This window comes from Micromys minutus, assembly GCF_963924665.1.
Source record: "Micromys minutus genome assembly, chromosome: 10".
NCBI lineage: Eukaryota > Metazoa > Chordata > Mammalia > Rodentia > Muridae > Micromys > Micromys minutus.
The window spans coordinates 47636379-47660407 of record NC_137979.1 but is presented as its reverse complement, the minus strand read 5'-3'; the positions used below and the strand labels follow the sequence as shown (position 1 = coordinate 47660407).

General features: G+C 43.7%; 1 protein-coding gene across 3 annotated transcripts; it reads left to right on the top strand.

Moving 5' to 3' along the window:
• Positions 1-151: 151 nt before the first annotated feature.
• Positions 152-22350, top strand: RETREG3 (reticulophagy regulator family member 3). 3 transcript variants are annotated; one of them, XR_013975217.1, is made up of 9 exons: positions 152-417; positions 12773-12879; positions 15251-15281; positions 16138-16264; positions 16966-17050; positions 18036-18173; positions 19303-19385; positions 19895-20004; positions 20411-20549. XR_013975217.1 is itself a non-coding variant. In XM_080924388.1 (9 exons), exons 1-9 carry the CDS (start codon positions 179-181, stop codon positions 20866-20868), a joined length of 1401 nt encoding a protein of 466 aa, XP_080780514.1. In that variant the 5' UTR covers positions 152-178; the 3' UTR covers positions 20869-22350. The 3 variants fall into 3 exon arrangements, 2 of the variants coding, with proteins under 2 accessions (XP_080780514.1, XP_080780515.1); XM_080924388.1 differs by having other exon boundaries at positions 19872-20004; positions 20411-22350; XM_080924389.1 differs by lacking the exons at positions 152-417; positions 16138-16264 and having other exon boundaries at positions 12810-12879; positions 19872-20004; positions 20411-22350.
• The last annotated feature ends 1679 nt before the right edge of the window (positions 22351-24029 follow it).

Genomic DNA, 24029 nt, shown 5'->3' with positions numbered 1-24029 from the left:
CGTCCGGAGAATGCGCACAGAAGTTTGTGCGCATGCGCGCGTGGGAGGAGCCGGCCTCCCAACTCCTCCCCTCCCCCCGCCTTCCCCGCCCCGCCGCAGCCAAATCACGCTTCTGCGCAGTTCGTGTTATTGTGACTGCCGGGCCGTGGCCCCGGATGTTGTGGCTGCTGGAGGGGAGATGGAGGAGGCTGAAGGGGTGGCGGCGGTCCCGGGCCCAGCTTCGGGGTTAGCTTTCAGGGGCCGCCGAACCATGTCCGGCTCCTGGGAGCGCGACCAGCAGGTTGAGGCGGCGCAGCGGGCCCTGGTGGAGGTGCTGGGGCCTTACGAGCCTCTGCTGAGCCGGGTGCAGGCAGCCCTGGTGTGGGAGCGGCCGGCCAGGAGCGCCTTGTGGTGCCTGGGGCTGAACGCGGCGTTCTGGTGAGATACCCGGACCCTTGCTGACCCTACTAGGCGGAAATTCATCAGGTTGCTCTAGGGGTCAATTTCTCACCTGCCCTGTTTTCTTTCGCCGTTCTGGCTCCTTCTCAAACTTGCCTAATGATGCTTCACTTTCCCCTATATCACACCCGCCTCCAGACTTTGGCACCCTGGGTGCTCTCAGGGCCTTCCCGGTCTGCCCGGCTTTCCCCGTGCCCCAATCCTCGCCCCGGACACTCTCCACGAGCTTCTGGTAACATCCCGAGTCGCTCGCAGTAAGCCAGAGTGCCTCTTGTTAGCTAGAGAAAGCGATTTCACTTGGAGACCATTTCCTCCGTTTCTCTTGCTTGTCCCAGTGTGGTTCCTAGAGATTTTAACTTACGGTGGGAAGAGAGGCAGAGGGCTTGAAAAATGGTATCCATGGGTGTGAGGAGAAAAACAAGCTTGAGCCGGTTATCGTGGATTAGCATGGTATATACTGTCTCACCCAGTCAAGTTGGTGAAGTCGGTATGGAGTTTCAGCTTGAAAGAAAAGTAGTTGTATTAAGAAGAAAAAGAATTACGAAACAGTGATGAGATTTCATCTGTTTTAGAGTCACTTAAGATTGCAACTCTTCTCTCAAGAAATTAGGAGAACCTTAGCCGTGGTTTAAAGTTCAAGGAGTTTGAGGGTGTCAGAGAGCCGTGAGTTGTCCTTAGGCGGACAAGTGGCTTCATGTTAAAGTGTGTGTTCATTTATGGAGTAATGAAACCACCTAGGAAGAGTTTGGGCTTCACCTGTCTACCAACCATAGTTTGGATTTATTAATAACCATAATACTGGTCAAATTTCAAGGGAACTGACACATGACTGAGGCCCCTACAACCAAAAGAAATGAGACTTATCTTGTATAAGCCAGAAACAACAAAAGTGGTGTGTGTGTGTGTGTGTGTGTGTGTGTGTGTGTATGTTGGGGTTCTGGGGCTCAAACTGGAGACCTTGTGTATGCTAGGCAAATGTTCTAGCGGTGAAGCTACACTAAAGCCCACTATCATCTAATTTTGGTAATGCTTTCTTGACCTCACACCAGCTTCCTCCCCGTTGTTAGTCTTTGTCCAGGCAGAACCTCCTGGAAAAAGAAATTGGTGTTTATTAAACTAGTTTTTAGTATGTGGGTGTCAGGTGTACATCACAGGTGGTTCTGAGCCTTTTTTTTTTTTTTTTTTTTTTTTAGTTGAGGTTTCATTACTTAGCCCCAGCTATCCTGGAACTCTGTGTAGACCAGGTTGACCTCAAACTCAAGAGATCTACCTGCCTCTGCCTCCCACATGCTGGGTTTTAAGGAGTTCACCAATATGCCTTGCTGATGAAACACGTTTTTAAAGATTTGTTTTTATTTTAATTACGTACGTGTGTAGGAGTGTTGGTGAGGGAATATGTGCCAGTGAGTTGTGGTACCTGTGGAGGCTAGAGGCATTGGATTCCCATGGACCTGGAGATAGGTGAGCCACCCAGCGCAGGTGCTGGGAACTGAACCTCTCTGGGAGAGCAGTATGAGCCATCTCTACAGCACTGGAACACATTTTAAAACTGCCAACAGTATTTGCTGGTCCTCAACGGTGTATTCCTTTTTGGTTCCATATACCCTAGGCTGGCCTGGAACACTTCAGGTAGCAGGCCTTGAACTTCTGATCTTCCTGCTCCCGGCTCCTGAAGATTGGGACTATTGGCGTTGGCCACCATGCTGTACCAGTAGTGTTTACTTAGGCTTAGTCTGAGTTTAGAATCTTTGTCAGAACCCCTCAGCTTTGGAGCTGTTCAAAATTGTGACTGATCTTTATCTCTGGCATTTCCTGGTAGTTTGCCTGCTGTGTATCCACAATACAGGAGGTGGGGGAGAGATCTACCAAAGTGAGGGTGGTTTAAGACTTAAGAACAATTAGCTTGTCATTTATAGAGGGGACTCGTGCCTTGGGAAGGGGACAGAGTATTGAGGTCCAAGAATTGGCACTCATAGAATTGTTTGGGAGAAATGAACTTCCTTTGAAGTTTGAAGGTTAAACATAGTTCACTCCTGTAGTCTTTGTGAGTTGACATTTCACTTAGGGAAGTAAAGAATGACTTAACTTCAGATTTTCAGCATTTTGAAGAAGTGTCATTAAGATAGGTCAGAAACAGTAAATTTGCAATACTTCTCATTTATTATGAATAAGGATGCATCAAATGCTGAGGTGGTTTTTGATGTATCAGAAGATTAGTTAGTAGTACAAAAAAAGGTCACCTCAGGGCTCAGTCCACCTTAGGGTAATGGAGCCTATCTCTAAACCTAATGCCCTGACCCAGCTCCTGTAAGCTGTCCTCTGACTTTTCAAGTCCTCCAAATTCAGAGCATGTAGTGCTTTTTAGGGTTGTGCATTCTCTGGTGTAGTTTACCTTGAACCTGTGAATATGCCCTCTTCTTAAACAGAAGGTTCATGAAAGAAATCCATGTGGTAGTGTGCCCCTCCAGGGTGTCCCCCTCCAGGGTGTCCCCTTCCAGGTTCTAGAGGAATTGGGGTGACCTTATCAAAAATCTTGTAGCCCACATCACTGGTCCCTGATCTGTTACTGTCTTTAGGATAATAATGGCCTCCGTATAAAACCTTATGTTTTCATTAATCTCACCCCATCTACAGAGTGAGACCATGAAAGTCAGCAAGAGTGCATCATGACAGGATCAGAAAAGGACAATTTCTAGGAACTTTGATGGGACTGATAAGAGATGAGCGATCATGGGAGGAAAAGGAGTCCTGGAAATGTGCAGGCACTGCAGGCCTTAACTAATGAGCAGCATAGAGCTCACAGATGGTTATAGACTGGAGCTCCCTTTCACCTTTGGGGACATGAGCATAATCCACAGCTGATGCCCTTTTGAACTCTTGGGAATTGCTTCATAGTCACCAATCTAGCAGCATTAACTGTTTTTTACACGGAGTGTGAAAGGGCTCTGTGATTATGAATGATGTTATTTGGATGAATTTTTAAAAAGGTTTTTCTTTCCTAAACAAGATTAAAAGTGATCTGAGAAGTGATTAAAGGTATACAACATTTCTCATTTACAAAGTTAGAATCCAACTATTAACCAGTAGGAAATGGAAGGGAGAGTGTACCACCCCTACCCTTTACCCTGTTTTTCCCTTAGGATAGGATTTCTTCTGTGTGCTGCTCTGGAACTCTGAATTTGGAGTCCAGGCTGGCCTCAGACTCAAGAGATCCACCTGCTGCTCGGCTCCCAACTGCTGGGGTTAAAGGCGTGTACCACCACCCACCCTCTCCTCTTTCTTCTCTTTCTCCTCTTTTCCTCCCTCCTCCTCATCTCCTTTTTAATGAGTTCTGGAGATGTTTAGAAAAGTAAACTTTTTTTTTTAAGATTTTAGTTTTTCTTTAAATGACCAAAAAAAGCCCACTTCAATAGAGACATTTATTCTCGGGGGTGGGGGATTGGGGAAGATTGGTGCAAGCTGCTAGCCCCAGCACTCAGCAGACAGATCTCTGTGAGATCAGGACTAGCTCTTTTCTATATAGTGAGTTCCTGGTTTGGACTACATGGACTGTCTTAAAAAACAGAAAACCAAAACAACTTTGATGAAACTGATTGACAAGTGTTTCTGATGGTCCGCTTTTTCTTCTTCTCTTTGCTTTTGGGTCTGTGGAGCCAAAGTTGGCCTATGTTCTTGGGAGTTTATTGCATTGGTAGGACTCTCTTGTCTGGTTGGTAACCTACCTAGCAGGCGGCTAATTGTCTTCCTCAGCTTTTCCTCTTTGCCTTAAAGGTGGATTAGTCATTTGTTTGTTTTTGTGCTGGGAGTAAACCGATGACTTCATGAATGCTGGGCAGACTCTTTATCTCTGAGCTCTGTAGCCGTACCTTGGAGTTTAGTCTGTAAATGTAAGGTTGATGTTTTTTCTGTTTTAGGGTCGGGTAGGTCATTAGCAGCTAATTGGTTTCACTTTTTGTGTGTATGTGAGTGTGCAAGCAGCAGCTATCATTATGTGATATAGGTTGGGTTAATTCTTTTCATTTACTGGCTCATTAACTAGGCAGTCACAAGTGTTGCACAATAATAGGCTCCCTGTCCCTATAGAACAGGATGCTTTGTTCTGAAGCACCACAGAGACAAGTGTGCTCTGTAACAACAAAGGAACCCAGAAATAGCATCTTTGATTGAAAATAGATGTGTTGTCATTGTTTACGATTGTATGTGTTACTGTGGATTTAACCCAGGGCCTTCTGTATGCTAGGCCAATATAACAAACTCTAATTTCTGTTACTACTGGAGATAGTTATAGAACTATAGTTAACTCCCAGAAAACTATTTCTAAGATTTCTCATGGTCTTTTTGAATACCAAATTGCTATTCCAAGGAATACATTTTATTTGAGCTGGCAGTTTAATTGGATTTTTGCCCCCAACAAATAAAAGGACAGTTTATAAAAGGAAAATCCACATGTAGTGGTGCAAGCCATAATCTAGGCGTGTGTGTGTGTGTGTGTGTGTGTGTGTGTGTGTGTGTGTGTTTTATAGCAAGAGAATCAGTAGTTAAAGGTCATCCTCTGCTATTTAGTGAGTTCTAGGCCAGCCTGGGCTACATGACACTGTCTCAACACCTTCCTTCCCAAAAACAGTGGGTAAATAGAACTTTACTGTCACTGGTATTTTAAAAATCCAAGTGTAGTAGTGCCTGAAGAGATGGCTCAGGTGTTAAGAGCTCTTGTTTTTGCAGAGGAATAGGTGTGATTCCCAGCACTCACACGGTGGTTCACAGCATCTCCAGTCCTGGGACCATCAGACAGGCATGTAGAACATATGTATGCATGCAGGTGACACATTCATACACATAGGATAAATTAATTTAAAAAAATAGAAATTACTGTGTGTACCACTATGCCCAGTTTATATAGTGACTGGGCTCAAACCCAGGACCTTGTTCATAGTAGGCTCTAAGCCTCATCCCCAGCCTTAGGAGTTTTTTCTTTGTTTTTGATTGTCTTTCTGAGGCCTGGTTTCTCTGTATAACACTGATTGGCCTGCAACTTACTCTGTAGTACAGGCTGCCCTTGAACTCAGAGATTCACCTGCTTCCAGAGTGCTGAGATTAAGGGTGTGTGCAACCACCACTTGGCAAAAAAAAAAAAAGTAGTAATACATAATGCAATCATTGTTTGTTTGTTTGGTTTGGTTTTGGTTTTTTTAGATTAGAGCTTCTCTTTGTAGCCAGCCCTGGCTGTCTTGGATTTGCTTTGTAGACAAGGCTAGCCTTGAACTCAGAGATCTGTCTGCCTTCACTTCCCCTTCCCTTCCTCCTCCCTGTCCTAAGTGCTGGAACTAAAGGTACCTGCACAGTGAGAAAACATGCTTATGTATTAAATAAAAGGTTTTTTTTAATTAGGTATATTATATATGTCTTAGTTACTGTTTTCTCTCTGTGAAGAGGTACCATGACCAAAGCAACTTAGAAACATTTAATTTGGAGCTTGCTTATAATTTTAGATGGTTAGTGGGGAAGCAGACAGGCATGGTGTTAAAGAGTAGTTATATCCAGGTCCACAGACAAAATAAAGAGATAATGGGGATTGGTGTGTGATCTTGAAACCGTGAAGCTCATCCCCAGTAACACACCTCTTTCAACAGGCTTTACCTCCTAATCCTTCCCAAATAGTTCCACTACTTGGGGACAGAACATTTAAACATTCTCATCCAAACTACATTTTACTTCCTAGTGGCTTACATTTGTTATTAGACTTGACTAAGTCTAGTCTTTTATGTGCCCTGGGGTTCTGCCTGCATCATGATGTACATAGTGCCTTCAGAGGATGGAAGAAGGTGTCCAGTTCTCCAGGAATGCAGATATAGATAGTTGGCAACCTCCATGTAGGTTCTTGGAGTTGAACCTAGGTCCTCTGCAAGAGCAATTACTCTTAACCACCTAGCCATCGTTTTAGTTCCCACACTCAGGAGCACAAATGTAGAGATCAGAGGATAGCTTTCAGGAGTCTGGCTCTCTCCTCCTATTGTGTTCCAGGAATTGAACTCAGATTGCCACGTTTAGTGGTCAGTCCCTTTATCCTGAGCCATGGTGCTGGTCTCCCATTAATTCTTTATGTTAAGAGTTTAAATAAAGGTATTAATTGTTGCATATGCCTCTGTAAAATAGACACTTAACATGCCACTAACTTTATCATGGAAAATGGTTTCATGCAGTGTTGAAATGTCTGTGGGTTTTGTTGTTTTGTTTTAATTTTCCCTCAAAAATGATACTTTTTGGCAGAAAATAAAACAAAATGAAAAACCCTTATTCACTTGCAAGGTTAATAAATGAATAAGTAAATAAAAAGGAAGTGGATAAACTCTTTGCTCTGAACAGATCCTTTGTCCAAAGAGTGCCCTTGAGACTGCTGGGTACCTTCCTGAGGCTTAGCATGTTCTCCTGTCTCATGTTTCCTGTAACTGGCGGTAACTTCAGACGCTTGGTCAGATTCAGGTTTATAATTCTCTTTCTTCCTTTCTCTTACTCTCTTTTCTTTCCTCCTTTCCCTGCTCATCTCCCTCTCCATCTCTCCCTTTTTCTCTCTCACTGGTAGCTGGAGTGTGAGGCGCTATGCTTTGCTTTTGTGTGTGGTGGTTCTGGAAGCAGAATCATAAGGTGGAGTGCAAACCAGGTTATTCTACAGTGATATGCTCATTTCTTTTTGTTCTTCTAGACAGGGTTTCTCTGTGTAGCCCTGACTTCCCTGGAACTCACTCTGTGGACCAGGCTGGCTTCAAACTCACAGAGCTTCACCTGCCTCTGCCTCTGGAGTGCTGAAATTAAAGGCATGTGCCACCATGCTTGGCCTTAGAGAAATAAGAAAAAATAAGGAAAAGGTATTAAGAAAAAAAATAGATGAGCCCATAATGATCAGAAAGACACATAAACAAGGGTAGCCCCCAGGTGAATAATTCATGTGTGCATATTTCTATTTGGCTGTATTTGTAGGTGATTTTTTGCTTAGTTGGAAAGTTTTTATGCTGATTGTAGTTGCTGAAAGTGTTTTGTATGCTATTTTAGCAAGTTTTGTGAGTTTGGGGTTTTCAGGAAGTAAGTGTGTGTGTGTGTTCTAGAAAGATTTTATTATACAGTTTAGACTAGCCTCAAACTGTTGATCCTCCTGCTTCAGTTCCTGAGCACTGGGATTATATAGTGTGTGTCCCTGCTACTAGTCTGGATGTCTTTTTCTTACTTTATTTATTAAGATTTATGTATTTTATATAAGTACACTATACTTCAGACACACCAGAAGAGGGCATTAGATCTCTTTACAGATGGTTGTGAGCCACCATGTTGTTGCTGGGAATTGAACTCAGGACCTCTGGAAGAGCAGTCAGTGCTCTTAACCACTGAGCCATCTCACCAGCCTGTCTTTTATTACCTCTTGTCTGGATTTCTTACCTTTTGTTTCCTTGATCTTTGTTATCACTTGTCTTATATCATTTTATATGCCCTCCTCCCTTATCATTACTTTGTCCTGTGATCTTGTAAACACACAGCTGTACTTTGTTAGGCACAAGCCTTATCACTTTTTTTTGCTTTGAGGCAGGGTCTCAGTTTATCCCTGGATCCTCTTCCCTTTGCCTCCCAATTCCTGCCCACTGCCACACCCTGCCCTTATTACTCTGTGCTTGGGCTGCTCGTCCATGGCTTGTACACCCACAGATTTGTTTAGTTAAATATTGGCAGTGGGAATAGGAAGGTAGGGGTTGTGACAGGCTACTATAAGATAGTCTAGTTTTGGAAGAAAGGATTTTTTGTTTCTTTTGAGACAAGGTCTCATGTAGCCCAGGGTGATCTTGAACTCTTGATCTTACTGCCTTCACCTCTCAAGTGCAGGGTTCACAGGCATGTGTTACTGTGCCTGGCTGGGAAATGACTCTCTAAAGGATAGATAAACACCTCCCCTCACCTGTGGTTCTTCTTGTCAGCAGTCAGTACTCTGGAAAGGGATGATTGTATCCTGGCTTGCCCCTTGGAGATCGCTGTCAAGTACTGGGGAGCAGAGCCCTTAGTGTGGCCATGTTGAAGTTGCTTATTTGTTGGGAAGATGTACTGCCCTTTAAGTAGTGGGTAGGAAAATTGGAATAGAGTTGTCACTGGTAATTTTTGCTTCTCACTTCCTTTCATCCTTCATTTTAATACCTGTCATTTTTTTTAAAAGTGTGCAGGTAGCATGCAATGATGGTTATTGTACAGAAATGTCTATAGACAAAATCTGAGCTTTCTTTGCCAATTACTGTGAGTGCCTTTGTCTTTATATAAATGCTCAGATAAGGTTTCTTTGCTTTAGGTACTAGAGATTGGTTTGAGTGTCTTGTGTCCCTTTTAATTTTTTTAAAGTTTTTTAAAATTTATTTTATGTATGTGAGTCATAGTTGCCCTCTTCAGACATACCAGAAGAGGGCATCAGATCTCATTACAAATAGTTATGAGCTACCCTGGGGATGCTGGGAATTGAACTCAGGATCTATGGAAGAACAGTCAGTGCTCTTAACCGCTGAGCCATCTCTCCTTAGTTTTTAAAAAAATTACTTTTACTTTTTTTTTTTTTTTTTTTTTTTTTTTTTGAGACAAGGTGTGTCTGGCTGTTCTGGGACTCACTGTCTTCCAGGTGCTGACATAAAAAGCATGTACCGCCATGTCCAGCATAGTTTATTATCTGGAGACTGTCTCATGGGCCTAGCGTGGTATTAAACTCTCTGTGAAGCTGCTTGGATTGTCCTTCTCCCTCCTGATCAAAGTTGAAGAATCAAAGTTGGGTTGGGCCTTTGTGCATCCAGACAGCCCTACCTACCCTGAGCACTGTCCCTGGCCTTTTGTTTTTTTATAGTAGAGGAATTCTGTGATCATATAACATTATTAATCAAGTATTGAGCTGAGGGTATTCCAGAAAGGTGACTTATGACCAGCTCCTGCTCATCTTTACCTGTTTGGTTAACTGCTGTGCCACTGTGACATGCAACAGTTGAGCAGAACTATTCTGCAGGTGGCGCCTTATATTTTCTTCTTGGCTTTTTGGCCAGGATCAAATGTGGTATTTTATAGGTGACTAAGTCTTCTGTGGAAAAAAAAAAAAAAAAAGAAAGTCTTATATAATCCAGCTTGTCCTCAAATTCACTCAATGTTGCTAAGGATAATCTTGAACTTTTGATCCTCCTGCCTCTACCACCCAAGTGGTGGGAGTGTAGGTGTGGGCTACCACACTGGTTTTATCCAGTGCTGAGGATCAAACTAGGTATTCATACATGCAAGGCAAGTAGTTTCCCAGCTGAGCTACATCCCTAGCTTGAGATATGTTAGCATCACATCATGGCTGAGGAAACAAATTCATTAAAGTTCACATAATGGTTCTATTTAGGAAATCAAATTTAGGGTCATTTGATTTTATTTTTAATTTAAATCTTTTATTATTGTTAATAAATTCCTCTACTATAAAAAACAAAAGGCCAGGGGCAGTGTTCAGGGTAGGTAGGTAGGGCTGTCTGGATGCACAAAGGCCTGACCCAACTTTGATCCTTAAACTTTGATCAGGAGGGAGAAGGACAATCCAAGCAGCTTCACAGAGAGTTTAATACCACGCTAGGCCCATGAGACAGTCTCCAGATAATAAACTATGCTGGACATGGCGGTACATGCTTTTTATGTCAGCACCTGGAAGACAGAGTGAGTCCCAGGACAGCTAGACAAACCCTGGAAAAGTCCTGGCCTGGGACTACTTACTGTATAGAACAGGCTGACCTCAAACTCAGAGTCACTTTCTGCCTCACATGGGCTAGAATTAAAGGTGTGGCCTAATTTTTGCTTTGTTTTATTATTAGTGTGTATAATTCTATGATTTTTGTTTGTGTGTCTGTTGGTGTACATCTATACATGAGAAAGTCAAAGGACAACTTTCCAAAGTCCTTCTCTCCTTCCACTGTGGATTCTAGGGATTCAGTTCAGGTTCTCAGACTTGTACTACAAGTAATTTTACCCACTAAGCCATCTCTCTGTTTCTCTTATAACCTTAAAGGCTGTGTCTTGCTTGGTGCAATGGTATTTGATTGTAGCCTCAGAATTTGAAGGCTGAAATAGGAGATTACTTCAGCTCAAGAATATGGAGATCAACCAAGGTAACCTAACAAGATCTCAGCTCTTAAAAAATGGGCATTCTTGAAAGATGGCTATAGGCATGCACTAGCATGCCTGGTTTATGCAGTTCTGATGATTGAACCTGTGGTCTTCAATCATGCTAGACAAGCACTCTACCAACTGAACTACATTTCCAGTCCCTTTGTTTTATTGAGGTGATGATGTGCTACATTTCTTGATCTTGCTGACCCTTGCTGTTGTAAGATAAATCCCACTTGGGAATGGGAAACTGAATATGTAATGTTTCTGGTATGCAAGCAGAACCTGAACATGGATCTCCAACATTCTTGTAACACTTCTGTATCCCCAGTGAGTGTCACTGGCCAGAAGTCTTTCCTGTTGATGAGCTCTGGATTCAGTAGAAACCTGTTGTAAATGATACAGTGGAGTGCCATGTATTGTGTGGTTCACACGCTCCCTCCCAAGACTCAGGCAGGGAGGTAGGCATGGCCCTGTGAGTTTAAGGCCACCCTGGATTACATGGTTCTAGGGCATCCAGGGCTGTATTGGAAGACCTGTCTGGAATGATAAGAGGTTTCTGGCCTACACATGTTCCTACTTGATGCTGCTGGGGAGAATCACATTAAACAAGCCAGTCTCAGACAAATAACACGTTTCCTCCTCTCATTTGTGCTTCTTAGACTGTAGATAGCTACATCAAATCATGTATGTATTTATGACATGACAGTTGACATGAAACTCAGGAGCAGAGAGAACTAATGATGGGATAGAGTGAAAAAGAGGTCATGGAGATGGAGCATGCTCCGTGTACAACACATACATGTATGAGAGTGTTTGTATTTTATCGAAGACTGCGTCTCTAATCATAAGGGATATGATATGGTCTGTGGTTCGCTTATATCTAGCTTCAGTAACAGGGTAATGCTGGCCTCTAAAAACTATGTACTTTTTAACCACCACCACCTGTCCCCAAGGTAGAGTCTCAAATAGACTAGACTGGCCCCAGACTCAAGATTTAGATGATGATGACCTCAAACTGCTGATCATCCTGTCTCCACCTCCCAAGTGCTGGGATTGCAGGGATATGGAACATCACACCTGGTTTTACAAGTGTTTCTATCCGTGCTAATCCTGAAGTACCTTTTAGACATATCTTTAGTGTTGGCTTTCTGTATGACCCTGACTGAGTCATTTTGGTTGGAGGGGGAGCTCTGTCCTTTCGTCTGTAATAGCATACCTAATTAAATGTGTTTTATGTGCATGTGTCAGTTACTGACTTCTGGTAGGGCTTAACTTCAGTAAGTACTTGCTTTCATCCCAACTTGTCCCTGCTGAATAGACTGAAAGGTTGGAAGGGTCTCCAGGAGTTTGTTTGATTTAGTCCTTTACTTTAACAGAAGAAATTACTATCTCCTTAAGAAAATAGCTGGGGCTCTCTTTCTGTAGGGACAATGGGGACATCATTATTCTCTTTGTCAAAGCAGTTGCAAAAAGATACCAAGATGAAGGGGAGTCCAAAGCATCAGAAAATTCGTAACAGAAAGTAGCTTGTTTAAAGCTTGATTCTTTAAAAGTGAATGCCAGCCCATTGAGATGCCCGTCACCTGCGAAGCTCCTCGAGCAGGAATGCATGGCCAGTGACACAAGACTTGAGAACTAGATGTAAGCATCAAGAAAAGACAGAGAGACAAGAAGATGCCCAGTGCTGGTACTGGGATGTTTGAGATGGGATCTACGTGGCCCTGGCTGTCCCTCTAACACTGTCCAGTGAGCAGGACAGCATTTTTGAAGGCTGTATGTTAATGGTATTGCCAATCCATGTATGTCGGTGTTCTATTCTGTGAAGCTTATGGGTGAGCTGATGACGTAACTGAGCGGAGTGAATGCAATCATCTGTAAAACATCAGTTCAACATGTTTATGATTGTAAAATTGGTTATGAACTCTTATTCATCCAACAGTGGTTACTTGGGAGGTGCTGCAATAAACATTGAGTTGTGAAAAAGAAAAAAAAGAAAAAAAAAAAAGAAAATAGCTGGGGCCTGGAAAATTGGAGTGACTTAATCAAGGTGTATAACTAGTTAGTTAACATGTGAACAACCACCAAAATCTAGAAGTAGAATTTGAGTCTGGTCAGCCAGCCCAGAGTGCACATGGGTCTTTTCTGAACTGGCTTTGTTACTTAGTAACCCTCTTCTGTTTTCTTTCTCTAGGTTTTTTGCACTGACATCCCTTCGCTTTGTGTTTTTACTTGCATTCAGTTTGATGATCATTGTCTGTATTGACCAATGGAAGAACAAAATTTGGCCTGAGATAAATGGTAAGATTTGTAGCATTTAGGACAGTTTAAACTGGTGGTAACTTTTTATGTGATTTTTGCTTTTAGGGTTGTTTGTTTTGAGGAGTATAGGTTGCTGGGGACTAATTGTTGAAGTTGAATTAGTTGCTGTAGGAGACATTTGGAAAGCTTAAGCCTCAGGTGGGAGGTGTTGGGGCACCTTTAATCCCAGCACTCAGGAGACAGAGGCAGGCAGATAGTGAGTTCTATGACAGCCAGGGCTATATAGAGAACACCCTGTCTCAAAAAGAGCAGTAAGAAAAGAAAAGCTTATGCCTCATCTGTAGACTGTAGAGCTGGCTTTTGCCTTCTGTTACTACATTAGTGTTGGCAGATCTGTGTCTGCCACCTGAGCTGATATTGCTGTTGTAGCCTGAGGAATGAAAGTCTTTACCATTTTCTGTTTTATCTTTTAGACTCAAATGATGTGGTGAGCTACTGAGACAGCATCAGTTTATTCTTACTTTATTTGAATAGGTGTTTGCCTCCATGTGTGTCTGGGTACCAGTTTGTGTACCTGATGTACACAGAAGCTAAAAGAGGACATTGGATCCCCTGGGATTGGAGTTATAGGCTATTGTTAGCTGCCACATGGATGTCAATAATTGAACCCTGGTCTTCTAGAAGAGTAGTCAGTACTCCTAAGTGCTGAGCCATCTATCTCTCCAGCTCTTTCTTATTTATTTATTCATGTATTTATTATTTATTGAGACCAGATATGACTGTGTGGCTTTGGCTGGTCTCAGTTTCTCGGAGGTTTACTTATTGCTTCTTTTTGAGTGTTGGGATTAAAGATGTGCACCACCACGCCTGACCATTACTTAAAAACAAACAAAACCTAGTATCTATGTAGCCCAAGCTAGCTTCCAATTCCCTGTATAGCTTAGGGTGACCTGAACTCCTAATTCTCTTGCCTTTCCTCTCAACTATTGGGGTTATAGGCATGTATTACCATGCCCAGCTCCAGGCAGCATCAATTTGCTTCCCAAGAATTCTTTAAATTATGTAATAAGCCGTAAGATGTACAGTTTTTCTTTTCAAAAAACTATAGACACTTGAAGAATAATTAATGACAACTCAAGGGATAAATCTGAGATATAGTATAGTGTGTACTTGACAGACTTACATATGTTATCCCCCGCCAATCAAGGAATGAAGTGAAATACATGGAAAGTAAAAAGAACACATTTCCAGGCAGGGCAGTAGCTTGCTTAAAGAACCACAGGCAAGTGAGGCGTGGTGTCATACTCTGTGTATGCCAGCACAGCAGGCCCTCAGAGTCAGCCTCAGCTATGGAGTGAATTGCAGGTTAGTTTGAGTACACAAGATCCTCTTTACAATCAGATGCACAAAAGAACCACAACTTGCTAAGTATCTCCTGGGAACAGAAAATTGAGCATTTTGGTAGGAATGAGGAGTCTGTTTTCAAAAGAGAACTTAGATTTATAAGTCTTTGAAGTTAGGCTTAGATATTTAGTGAGTTATCATTGAAGATCTTTTATATTAGAACTGCATAACTGAGTTGAGAGTAAAGATTAACTTGATAGCATCTCATAGGATAGGGTGAGCCCAAGAGGAAGCAGAAGCTCTGCTAGGAAACTGCAGCTGTATCTTTATGGGAGGAAGCCATGATGTCTATGAGTCTCATGGGTATTTTGGAGAGTATGAAGAATGGAGGAACTTAAGTATTGATACGTATCAGACGGGTTAGGAATAGTAACATTGACTTGTATTCTTTTATGGGAGAATTGCATGCATTTTTAGCTATAGGCAAAGGCAGTGAGATAGGCTCAGGTGGGAATCTGAAAGGAGAACTGAAGTGTTGGCAGGATGTCCACACTGCAGTATATAGCTTTTAAATACATCGCTCTCTTTATTTTACAGAGTTGAAGAAATCAACAAAAGACTATATTGTTCAGAGCAGATAATAGGTATTTCTAAAGAAAACAGACAGATCTCTAGAGTTGGAGTAGTTACAACGTGCCTTAGAAGCTTGGTACACAATGATGTATGTGTCTGACATACTCAAGGGATGCATGGATTATGTTCTCATACACCTTGGCTGTAAGCTTAAGCATTTAGTTGTAGCTCTTGTAGTGCATTTGTACCTTCTCCTTCCCCATGGAAAAGTCCTTTATTTTCTCATTTGACGACAGACACATAAGCCATTATTCCATTGTCTGCAGCTTCCTTAACTCTGGCAATATAACATGAAATCTCCTTTATTGGCTATTAATGTTTACTTTCTCCTAAACACATTAAAATTTAGACAGTCAGACCACCAGGCAGCCTAATATTTTCACGTTTAGTTTTGCTTACCAGCTAATACTGATGTTTGTTTTTAATGTTCTAGTGTCGAGACCTGGTGCATTGGACAACGAAAGGTATGAAGCAGCAGTTACTTCACTTCTGTTGTTTTAATGGAATCTGTTGTATTATATTTGGTTACATGTTCTGGATACAACATTTTACACCTAGTCTGTTTCAAGTAATAACAAATTCTAAAATTCAGGTCGAGAATATTCAGTGTCTTTTGTCTTTATAGGATGAGACATTTCTGGAAAATGAGTAGTAGTGACTTACAGTCTGACATGCCAGGGAAATGGCTGCATTAATAAGCCACAGTGTGAAAACTAATTGTCTCCTGGCTTTTATACTGCATCATTTGGTGTTTTCTGGACCTTTGGACCTTTTTTAAGTTCTGGGTCAGAAAACATTGGTTCCTGGCATCAGCAAGCAGTGCTGAAGATCCCTTGTGTGTCTTACAGCCTCTGCTTTTATTCCTTAATCCACCCACCCGTCCATTTGCTAAGGACTTTTCTCTGCTCAGGTTTATTTGGTTTTGCTTTGTGCCCTCACCTTGCCTCCCTCTCAGCTTCAGAAGAGTTAGTCAGGCTTTTACTTGTGTCCCTGGATTGCAGTTGCACAGAATTGCTGTGGTCCGAGTGTGGTGAAGCTGGTGTTTTTAAGCACACAGGGCCTCGGGGCTGGTGGCAGGTTTATACATGTGGATGGAGCCACTTGCTCATAGGGTGTTGTCAGAACAAGTTTGTCTTCCTAGTCCCCAAAATCAAGTTTCAACCTGGTAAGCCAGGAAGAATGACATGTTTCACCTCTAAAGCACCTGGGACTAGCTGCTCCCCAGACCCTCTTTAAACCTGGAAGCATTGGCTGCCAGCACAGCAAGATGGGGGGGCCCTAAACAGCCTCCTTTCACAGCTCCCCTTCTCTCTCCCATAGTTGGGGTTTTGTGCACCCTCGGTTGCTCAGCGTGCCCGAGCTCTGTCACCATGTAGCTGAAGTCTGGGTTAGTGGGACCATTGTCATAAGGAATCTTTGGCTTTTCAAAAAGCAAAACCCAGGCAAGGTAAGACCTCCCTTTTCACTTTCAGCTCTGGTCTTCTGCTCAGTTCACGTTAGGTTGAGACACTTTCTCTGTGTCTCATTGATAAAAGACATGAGGTTCATAGAAGCAAAAGGAGGTGATAGGAAGGGCTCTGACCAGCTGCTACAGTAAAGGGAAGAGCCTGACTCCCAAGTTTGCTGTGCTTGTCTTGGAATAGCCACTTTTTTTTTTTTCTCTTGAAATTTCTTTCTGTGTTAGGGATTTGAATTCAGGGCTTCTTGGGTGCGAGGCAAGCTCTACAACTGGGCTGCATCTCTAGCCACATAGAGCAGGCCATTTTCTTGTCTCAAGAAGAGAAGAAAAGCTTGCTTGTGAGCATTGTGTCACATTAAACATGATAAATTGTTGGGTTTTAATATTTTTGTTTTCTTACTTTTACCTATAAAACCCAATATCAACACATGTTTTCAGAGAGAATTGTTGACTAAAACTCAAACCAATGTCCTGGTATGGGGTTCTCCATGTGAAGGAAGCTTGAGTAGAAGGGACTGTTCTCTTGTCTGCCCAAACAGAATCACCCTGGACTGTAGTGGAGGCTGTCATCCTGACATGTCCATGCTTGACTCAGATCACAGTCTTTAATCACATCTCCATTAATCCCCGTCCCACCACAGTCCCTTGCGGTGTAGCAGAAACTTAATACTGCTTCTTACTTCTCCCAGTTCTGTCTGCTGAGCTGTGGGATACTGACTTTTTTGGCTATGTTGGGCCGCTACGTTCCTGGGCTCCTGCTGTCCTACTTGATGCGTAAGTGTGAAAGCACTTTCCCCTATAAGTTGTAGGTTTGATCATAGCTTTTCCTCCTGTCATAGTCAACTGTGGGTCTAGGATAGAGGTTCTCAACCTTCCTAATGCTGCAGCCCTTTAATATAGTTCCTCGTGTTGTAGGGACCCCAGCCATAAAAATATTTTTGTTGCTGCTTCACAACTAAATTTGCTACTGTTTTGAATCATAATACAAATATCTGATATTTGAGTCCTATGAATGGGTTGTTTAACCCCTAAAGGGGGTCACAACCCTTAGGTTAAGAACAGCTGTCTAGGAAGAGGCCCTCTATATTTTAAATTTCCAACAATGACTTTTCCATATATTCAGGACATGATTAGTGTTGTTAAATGTCTTTTCACATGGAACTGGTATTTTACATAAAAGGCATAAACTCCATGTCCTTTTGAGGAGCTTTCAGTTCTGGGAATCCAGCCCAGGGTGTCATGTATATTAAGCAAGTGTTCTGCAACTAGCCTATCTTCTCTTTTTGGTTTTGAAAACGGTTTCTCTGTGCAACTATGGCTATTTTGGAGTTTACATATTATCATTATGTAAACCAGGTTGACTTCAAATTCATAGAGATCTCCCTGCCTCTGTCTCCCGAGTGCTGGGATTAAAGGCTTGTGCCAACATGCTGGACGTCCATGTCTACTATTTCATATATATAATTTTATCTCAGAATCACATGACTGGTTGTCACCATTTTACTTTATGTGTCCACACTGCCTGAAAGCCCACACTGCCCTGGTTCTGTAGCATATTGTGTTATGTATAGCCGTGGTGTGGATCCTATGGATGGCGACAGAAGCCCCTGCTCTCAAGAACTGTATGTGATAGGGATCACTAGTAGAGGTGACCACCAGAATTAAGTTGAATTGTTCTGCCCAGAGTCCTAAGGACACACTAGAAGAGGGGCAGGTAGAGTTGCTTTGTGTAACCTCCATTTCTCTTCATTCTTCTCAGTTGTCATCATTATGACGTGGCCTCTTGCTGTCTATCACCGACTGTGGGATCGAGCCTATGTGCGACTAAAGCCAGCTCTGCAGCGGCTGGACTTCAGTGTCCGTGGCTATATGATGTCCAAGCAGAGAGAAAGACAATGTAAGTGTCATGGGATGGCTTTCTTCTACCTAACAGAAAGAGAGGTCAGGTCTCACAAACTGGATAAGTCTTTAAAGGTGGGAGATGGCTCAGCAGGTAGAGGTGGTTGCCACCAAGCCTGATGACCTGAGTTTAGTCCCTAAGATCCTCATAATGGAAAACATAACGAGCACACATGATGATTGTGCTCTGACTGCCACGGGGAACTGTGTACATAAGAGTAATTGTTAAATTTTCAAGTACAAGTGGGGGGTGGTTGGTAGGAGTACAGAGTAGTAAAGAAAGGCAGTATTCTTTTCCTGAGACACCTAGGCAGGCTTGCCAGGTTTCCTTACAGGCTTTAAAATCCCATTTTAAACTGATTTAAGAAAAGCTCCCAAGTTGAGTAAAAGATATGAAAGATGTCTGCAGTACCATCTGCTGTCATGACACACCTTCAAAGGGTCCAAGCACTAGATTGACTGTGCACTGTTATAAATAATCTACATTAACCATGAGACTCGAGTGGTTTTAAACTGGGTAAATGTTAGTGCAGGTTTTTTGCACTTCTAAGCCAGCCTGTTTTCATTAATGAAGGCTATTTTCCAAAGATGAATGAGAACAGCCACCGTAGATGCCCAAAGTGTACTATTATTAGCCTACCTAACACAGGGTGGTGCAAACGTGTCCCTCTCTTTGGTCTTATCAGTTTGGGTGTTTCATTAAGCACTGGCCTTCAAAGAATCTCGTATGTGGTCACCAAGCCCAGCTTCATCTGGGCCAACTAGTTGAAAAATATCAGTCCTTAAAAGCCTCATTTACCCAAGGTGAGCACCTTCCTCCTCTTTCCCACGACTGTGCCAACTTACCACTTTGCTTTGTGTTTACCCCTAGGAGATCCTCTGCTTGGTAGTCTGGTAGTTCATCATTAGCCAGAATCTCTAGAGATGTGTTGGGTTGGAAGGAGGAGGGATGTTGAAGGAGAGATTTGGTCTCGTGTATTACTACTTAGACTCAGCATCCTTACCTTCAGATACTACTATGGAGACCTAGGGCCCTATTTAGAGGACCTCTTGTGATACATGCTTTTGGAATTCAAAGGGAGATTTTCCCTTCAAAGACATCAGGACCTTCTGCTCTTTCCACATAGTGCGCCGCAGAGCTCTACACTCAGAACACACCATGAACGACCACAGTGACAGTGAAGAGGAACTTGCCGCCTTCTGCCCTCAGGTATCTTGTGTGTGGAAGCCGCTCCACTGGCCCTTTTAATCCATCTGGCAACACGCATTGAGACAGTAACTCGGACCCTCAGAGACCCTAGATTCCCCTTACTCTTAGTGCAGAGCTGAGGAGAGAACCTGGTGTTGTGTGGGGCCTGAGAATTCAGTCAGATTGAGCCTGAATAACAGCACATTCACCCGGGTTTACTTTTACCCTGCTACCGTAGAAGAACCTGGAACTGACAAGTCTTTTTAGCATATGGGCTCATCTAGAGGTTTGCTTAATAATTATATTTTTCTGGTTACCCAAGATTACCTGAGCTCAAGAGGTTGATGAGAAAGAGTGTTCCCTTTAGGGAAGCAGCCTCATGAGTCAAGACTGTGGATGCAGTTCCATCTATCTGGTTTCGTGGGTAGACTTGAGGATCTTCCGGGGCTTACATCAGTAAAGCCGGTTGCAGATGGTGTCATCTCAGACTTGTTTTCTCTTTCTAAGCTGGATGATTCTACTGTTGCCAGGGAATTGGCTATCACAGATTCGGAGCATTCTGACGCTGAGGTCTCCTGCACAGAAAATGGCACATTTAACCTGTCAAGGGGCCAAACACCTCTAACAGAAGGCTCTGAAGGTGAGAACCTTTGACCTGAGTTGATAGTAACTCTGACTTTTTGCATTGTAGCTTCCTTGGACAGGGGCTACTTATGCCACTGCCTCTCCTGAGTTGTGGTGTAAGTAGTAGAGCCACTCAAGTGTGTGATATGACACAGCTGGTACTGCTGCCCTCGAAGCCCCCAGTCCCTAGTTCATCTTTGCCTCTGGCCTCAGGAACACTGTAGAGGAAGACAGGCAGTTCTCTGCCCAACAGCAGAATGATGACATCTGAAAGATGACAAAAAACTAACCAGTCCCACAGGTTTTGCGTCATCTTAAGGCAGTTCAGGATGGAAAAACCTGGTTATATAGGGTTGACTTTTTGTGGGTCTGGGCACAGAGAGCAGATAGCTACCGTGTTTCACACAACTGTGTTCTCTCAGACCTAGATGGTCACAGTGATCCAGAGGAATCATTTGCCAGAGACCTTCCAGACTTCCCTTCCATTAATGTGGACCCTGCTGGCATGGATGATGACGACGACACCAGCATTGGAATGCCCAGCTTGATGTACCGATCCCCACCAGGGACTGGGGATGCCCAGGTCCTGCCTGCTAGTAGGAATGAGGCTGCACTGCCAGAGCTCCTGCTTAGTTCTCTTCCTGGAGGATCTAACCTTACCAGCAACCTTGCCAGCCTGGTCTCCCAGGGTATGATCCAACTGGCTTTGTCAGAGGCCGCCCAGACAGACCCTTCTGGTCCACCTCCCCGAAGAACAACAAGAGGCTTCCTCCGGGCCCCTAGTTCAGACCTGGACACTGATGCTGAGGGTGATGATTTTGAACTTCTGGACCAATCAGAGCTGAATCAGCTAGACCCTGCCAGTTCTAGGAGCCACTGAGAGACTCCTTTGAAGGGGTCACTGTGATGTAGGTTATTTTCCTCCACCCCACTTACTGTGATGGGCAAGGGAAAGAACCAGTCTTGTCCCCTAAATTTTATCTTTGTGCTGGGTGGACTGGCTGATGCAGAGGCCTGCTGAGAGAACATACTCTTACCCTGCTGTCAGCAAGACACCATATCTGTGCTTAGTCACTGAAGTGGGAACATACTCCCCAAGGGAGGCTTCTGTCCATCAGGGTGGTACTACGGGCAACAAAGTAGGGATATTGATTCCCCTTTGAGGAGGTAGTGCTGTTTGCTTTTAGGTCTGGGTGCTCAGGGGCCCTCAATGATACAAGAGCCCATCTCTTCTCACCTCACTGGAGCCACATAAGTCAGGCAGCAGCTACAGGAGTTGTCATCTGTGTCTTTTACCATAATTTGATTTGTGTTCTCAAAGCAAGTTTGTCCTTTGGTTCTGCAGAGCAGGCCCACTTCCTGTCCCTGAGCCCATCTTCATTTCTAGATGGCTGACCCTGAGCACTCCACAGTGCTGAAAAGAGTTTGAAAAATGTGAACACAATGTGAGGCTGAGCCTCTTTTATATCACCTTGAGCTGTAGGATCGGCCGGCTGGTAGGTTTGGTGAGTGCCTATCTTGAGGTCTCATGAAATCTGGAGCTGTGTGGTTGTCTTTGGTGCTGTTAACCCTTGGCTCCATTTGACCATCAGTTTGAGCAGTAAGCAAAGCAATATCACATCCCTTTTTATGTTCCTTTCTTCCCCTGCTCCTCCTCTGGAGAAGCAATAATTCCACGGGGGATGGCAAAGTAGCACTTTACAAATGGACATGGCGTTCATCCCAGGAGCCACCAGCTCTCTTACTGTACTGCTTCCTAACTCCTGTAAGGATGAGCCCAGTTAGTAAGGATGTGTTAGTAATCAGCAGAGGCCTTTCCGAAGGGTAGGTAGGTATTCTGCAGTCCCAAATCAAATCATGTGAAACAAAACCCCTTAAATGATCATTGGTTCTCAATGTGTGCCAGCATACTGCCTGTCTCCCAAATCAGAGCTCAAGCCAAATTCGTCTTCTTTCCCTCTTGCATTAACCCTTTGCTGATCCTCAGGGACCACTCCCCCCAACACTCCCATGCTTGGGTAAGGAATGTTGGACAGAACCCATTTTCATGTGCTGCAGGTTGGGGGTTGTGCTAACACTTTTGCTCTTGGTTGATGGACAAGGTAGAGGCCAGGGAGTGAAAATACTTAACAGTGAGAAGAGGAATAGCAGGTGCCTGTTTCATAATGAATGTGAAAGGCATTACAATGGCATCTCCCCACTTTAGGGTTCTCAAATACTTTGGACATTTCTTTCCTTAGAGCCAGATGTATTAACAGGTGAACTCTGATGTGGGTGGGGGTGAAGGAGGTGAGGGAAAGAAAGGCTTGGGATTTTGTGTGTTTGCATGAGTGTGTGTAGCTTCATGCTTTGGGAGTTGGCAAGAGGAAAAGGGAGGGAAGGGGAGCAAATCCAGGTCTTTTCTTGTACCAGTGGGATCGGGATCCTGCTCTGAATCTCCCAACTCCTCCACTGTGAATTGGGGGTGGGGTAGGGGCTGCTGGGCAATAAATCTTGTATGAGAACAATCTTTAAGAGACTGCTGTTGTGTCATGTACTTCCTTGATAGGTCTTTTCACTAATTTGATAATAGCTAATCTGGGGTGGTGACCCTAAGAGTATTTCCCCCCATGAGACCACATTTCCCCCTACAACTAAGACATACAACACCATTTCTGAGACCAGGAACAAAGAAGTTAACAATCAAAGATCCTGTAAACATCTTACTGGAGGTCAGGTGAAAAGGTCAGAGACAAAAATGGATACTGCCATGCCTACATTCTGAAATCTGAGCTGCATTTCTAAGGATACTGCCTGGAGCATCAAATTCGAATGTACTTCCCTATGCCACATTCTTAAAAGTCCTGCCCGGAACTTCAGATGTAGTTGTACTTCCTTATAGCATTATTCTTGAGAGCTCTACCCTGAACTACAGATGCCAATGTGCTAGGTCTAGCCCTTACAGGGCGTACGTAGCACAGAAACCAGATTCCTGCCTTGGCCAGCCCCAAGGTGTCCTGGGATAGTATTAATATTACTCTGCCATCAACTGTTCAGAGGAAGTCAGATCTGCTGAAAGTTAAGGACAATTTTTTTTTTTAAAAAGATGTATTTATTTATTTTATATACATGAGTACATTGTTGCTGTCTTCAGACACACCAGAAGAGGGCATCGGATCCCATTACAGATGGTTGTGAGCCACCATGTGGTTGCTGGGAATTGAACTCAGGACCTCTGGGAGAGCAGTCAGTGCTCTTAACCACTGAGCCATCTCTCCGGCCCAAGGACAATTTTTTTTTAGCAGCTATGTGGATGCTGGCAACCAATCCAGCCAGGGTCCTGCAAAAAGAAGCAACTGCTGAGTCAACTCTCAAGCCTCTTTGTTCCATCATTTTTAATTCTTAATCTTCCCCCTTAAACAAGTAGGGACACATATGTGTTGAATAATAGCTAATGAAGTTTTAGGCTGAAGAATTGAAAATTAATACTGTGCCCTTCCACTGAGCTGCAAGGACAACTAGCTGCTCTTTGACCATCATCAGACCTCAGAAACTAGAAATATTTATTTCAGGCTCCTCGGGACTGGCCACTGTGGTCAGGATTGGAAAGCACCTGCCAGGTGTTGCTGCTCAAGATAACGAGACGTCAAGCTTGGTGCTTGAGTAACCCTCCTAACCGGTTCTCTTGGATGCTCAAAGTAGGTGTCGAGCGCCCCCTATGTGCGACACACGAAAACGGGGATCGTTAGTCGCGTTCACAGCCACCCCTCTGACAAAAGTACCCACAGGTCCTAATTTACACGTGAAAGCAGTAGTCTCTGTGGACAACTAGCTCTGTACAACCTTGAGTGGCGTGGGAGTTAACTCCTAACGTTTCTTCCCGTTTCCACACCACGCGGGCCTAGCTCAAGGTCACGAGTGCTCAAGCACGGCCCAAACGGGCCTCGCGGCTCAAAGTGGTGGGGCCGCTCACCACAGCCAGCATTGTGGGCCCAAGAGGCGGTGGCTGACCTGTCACAAAGGCCGGGGACTTCTAGACGCCGGCTACCGGGGCAACGAGGT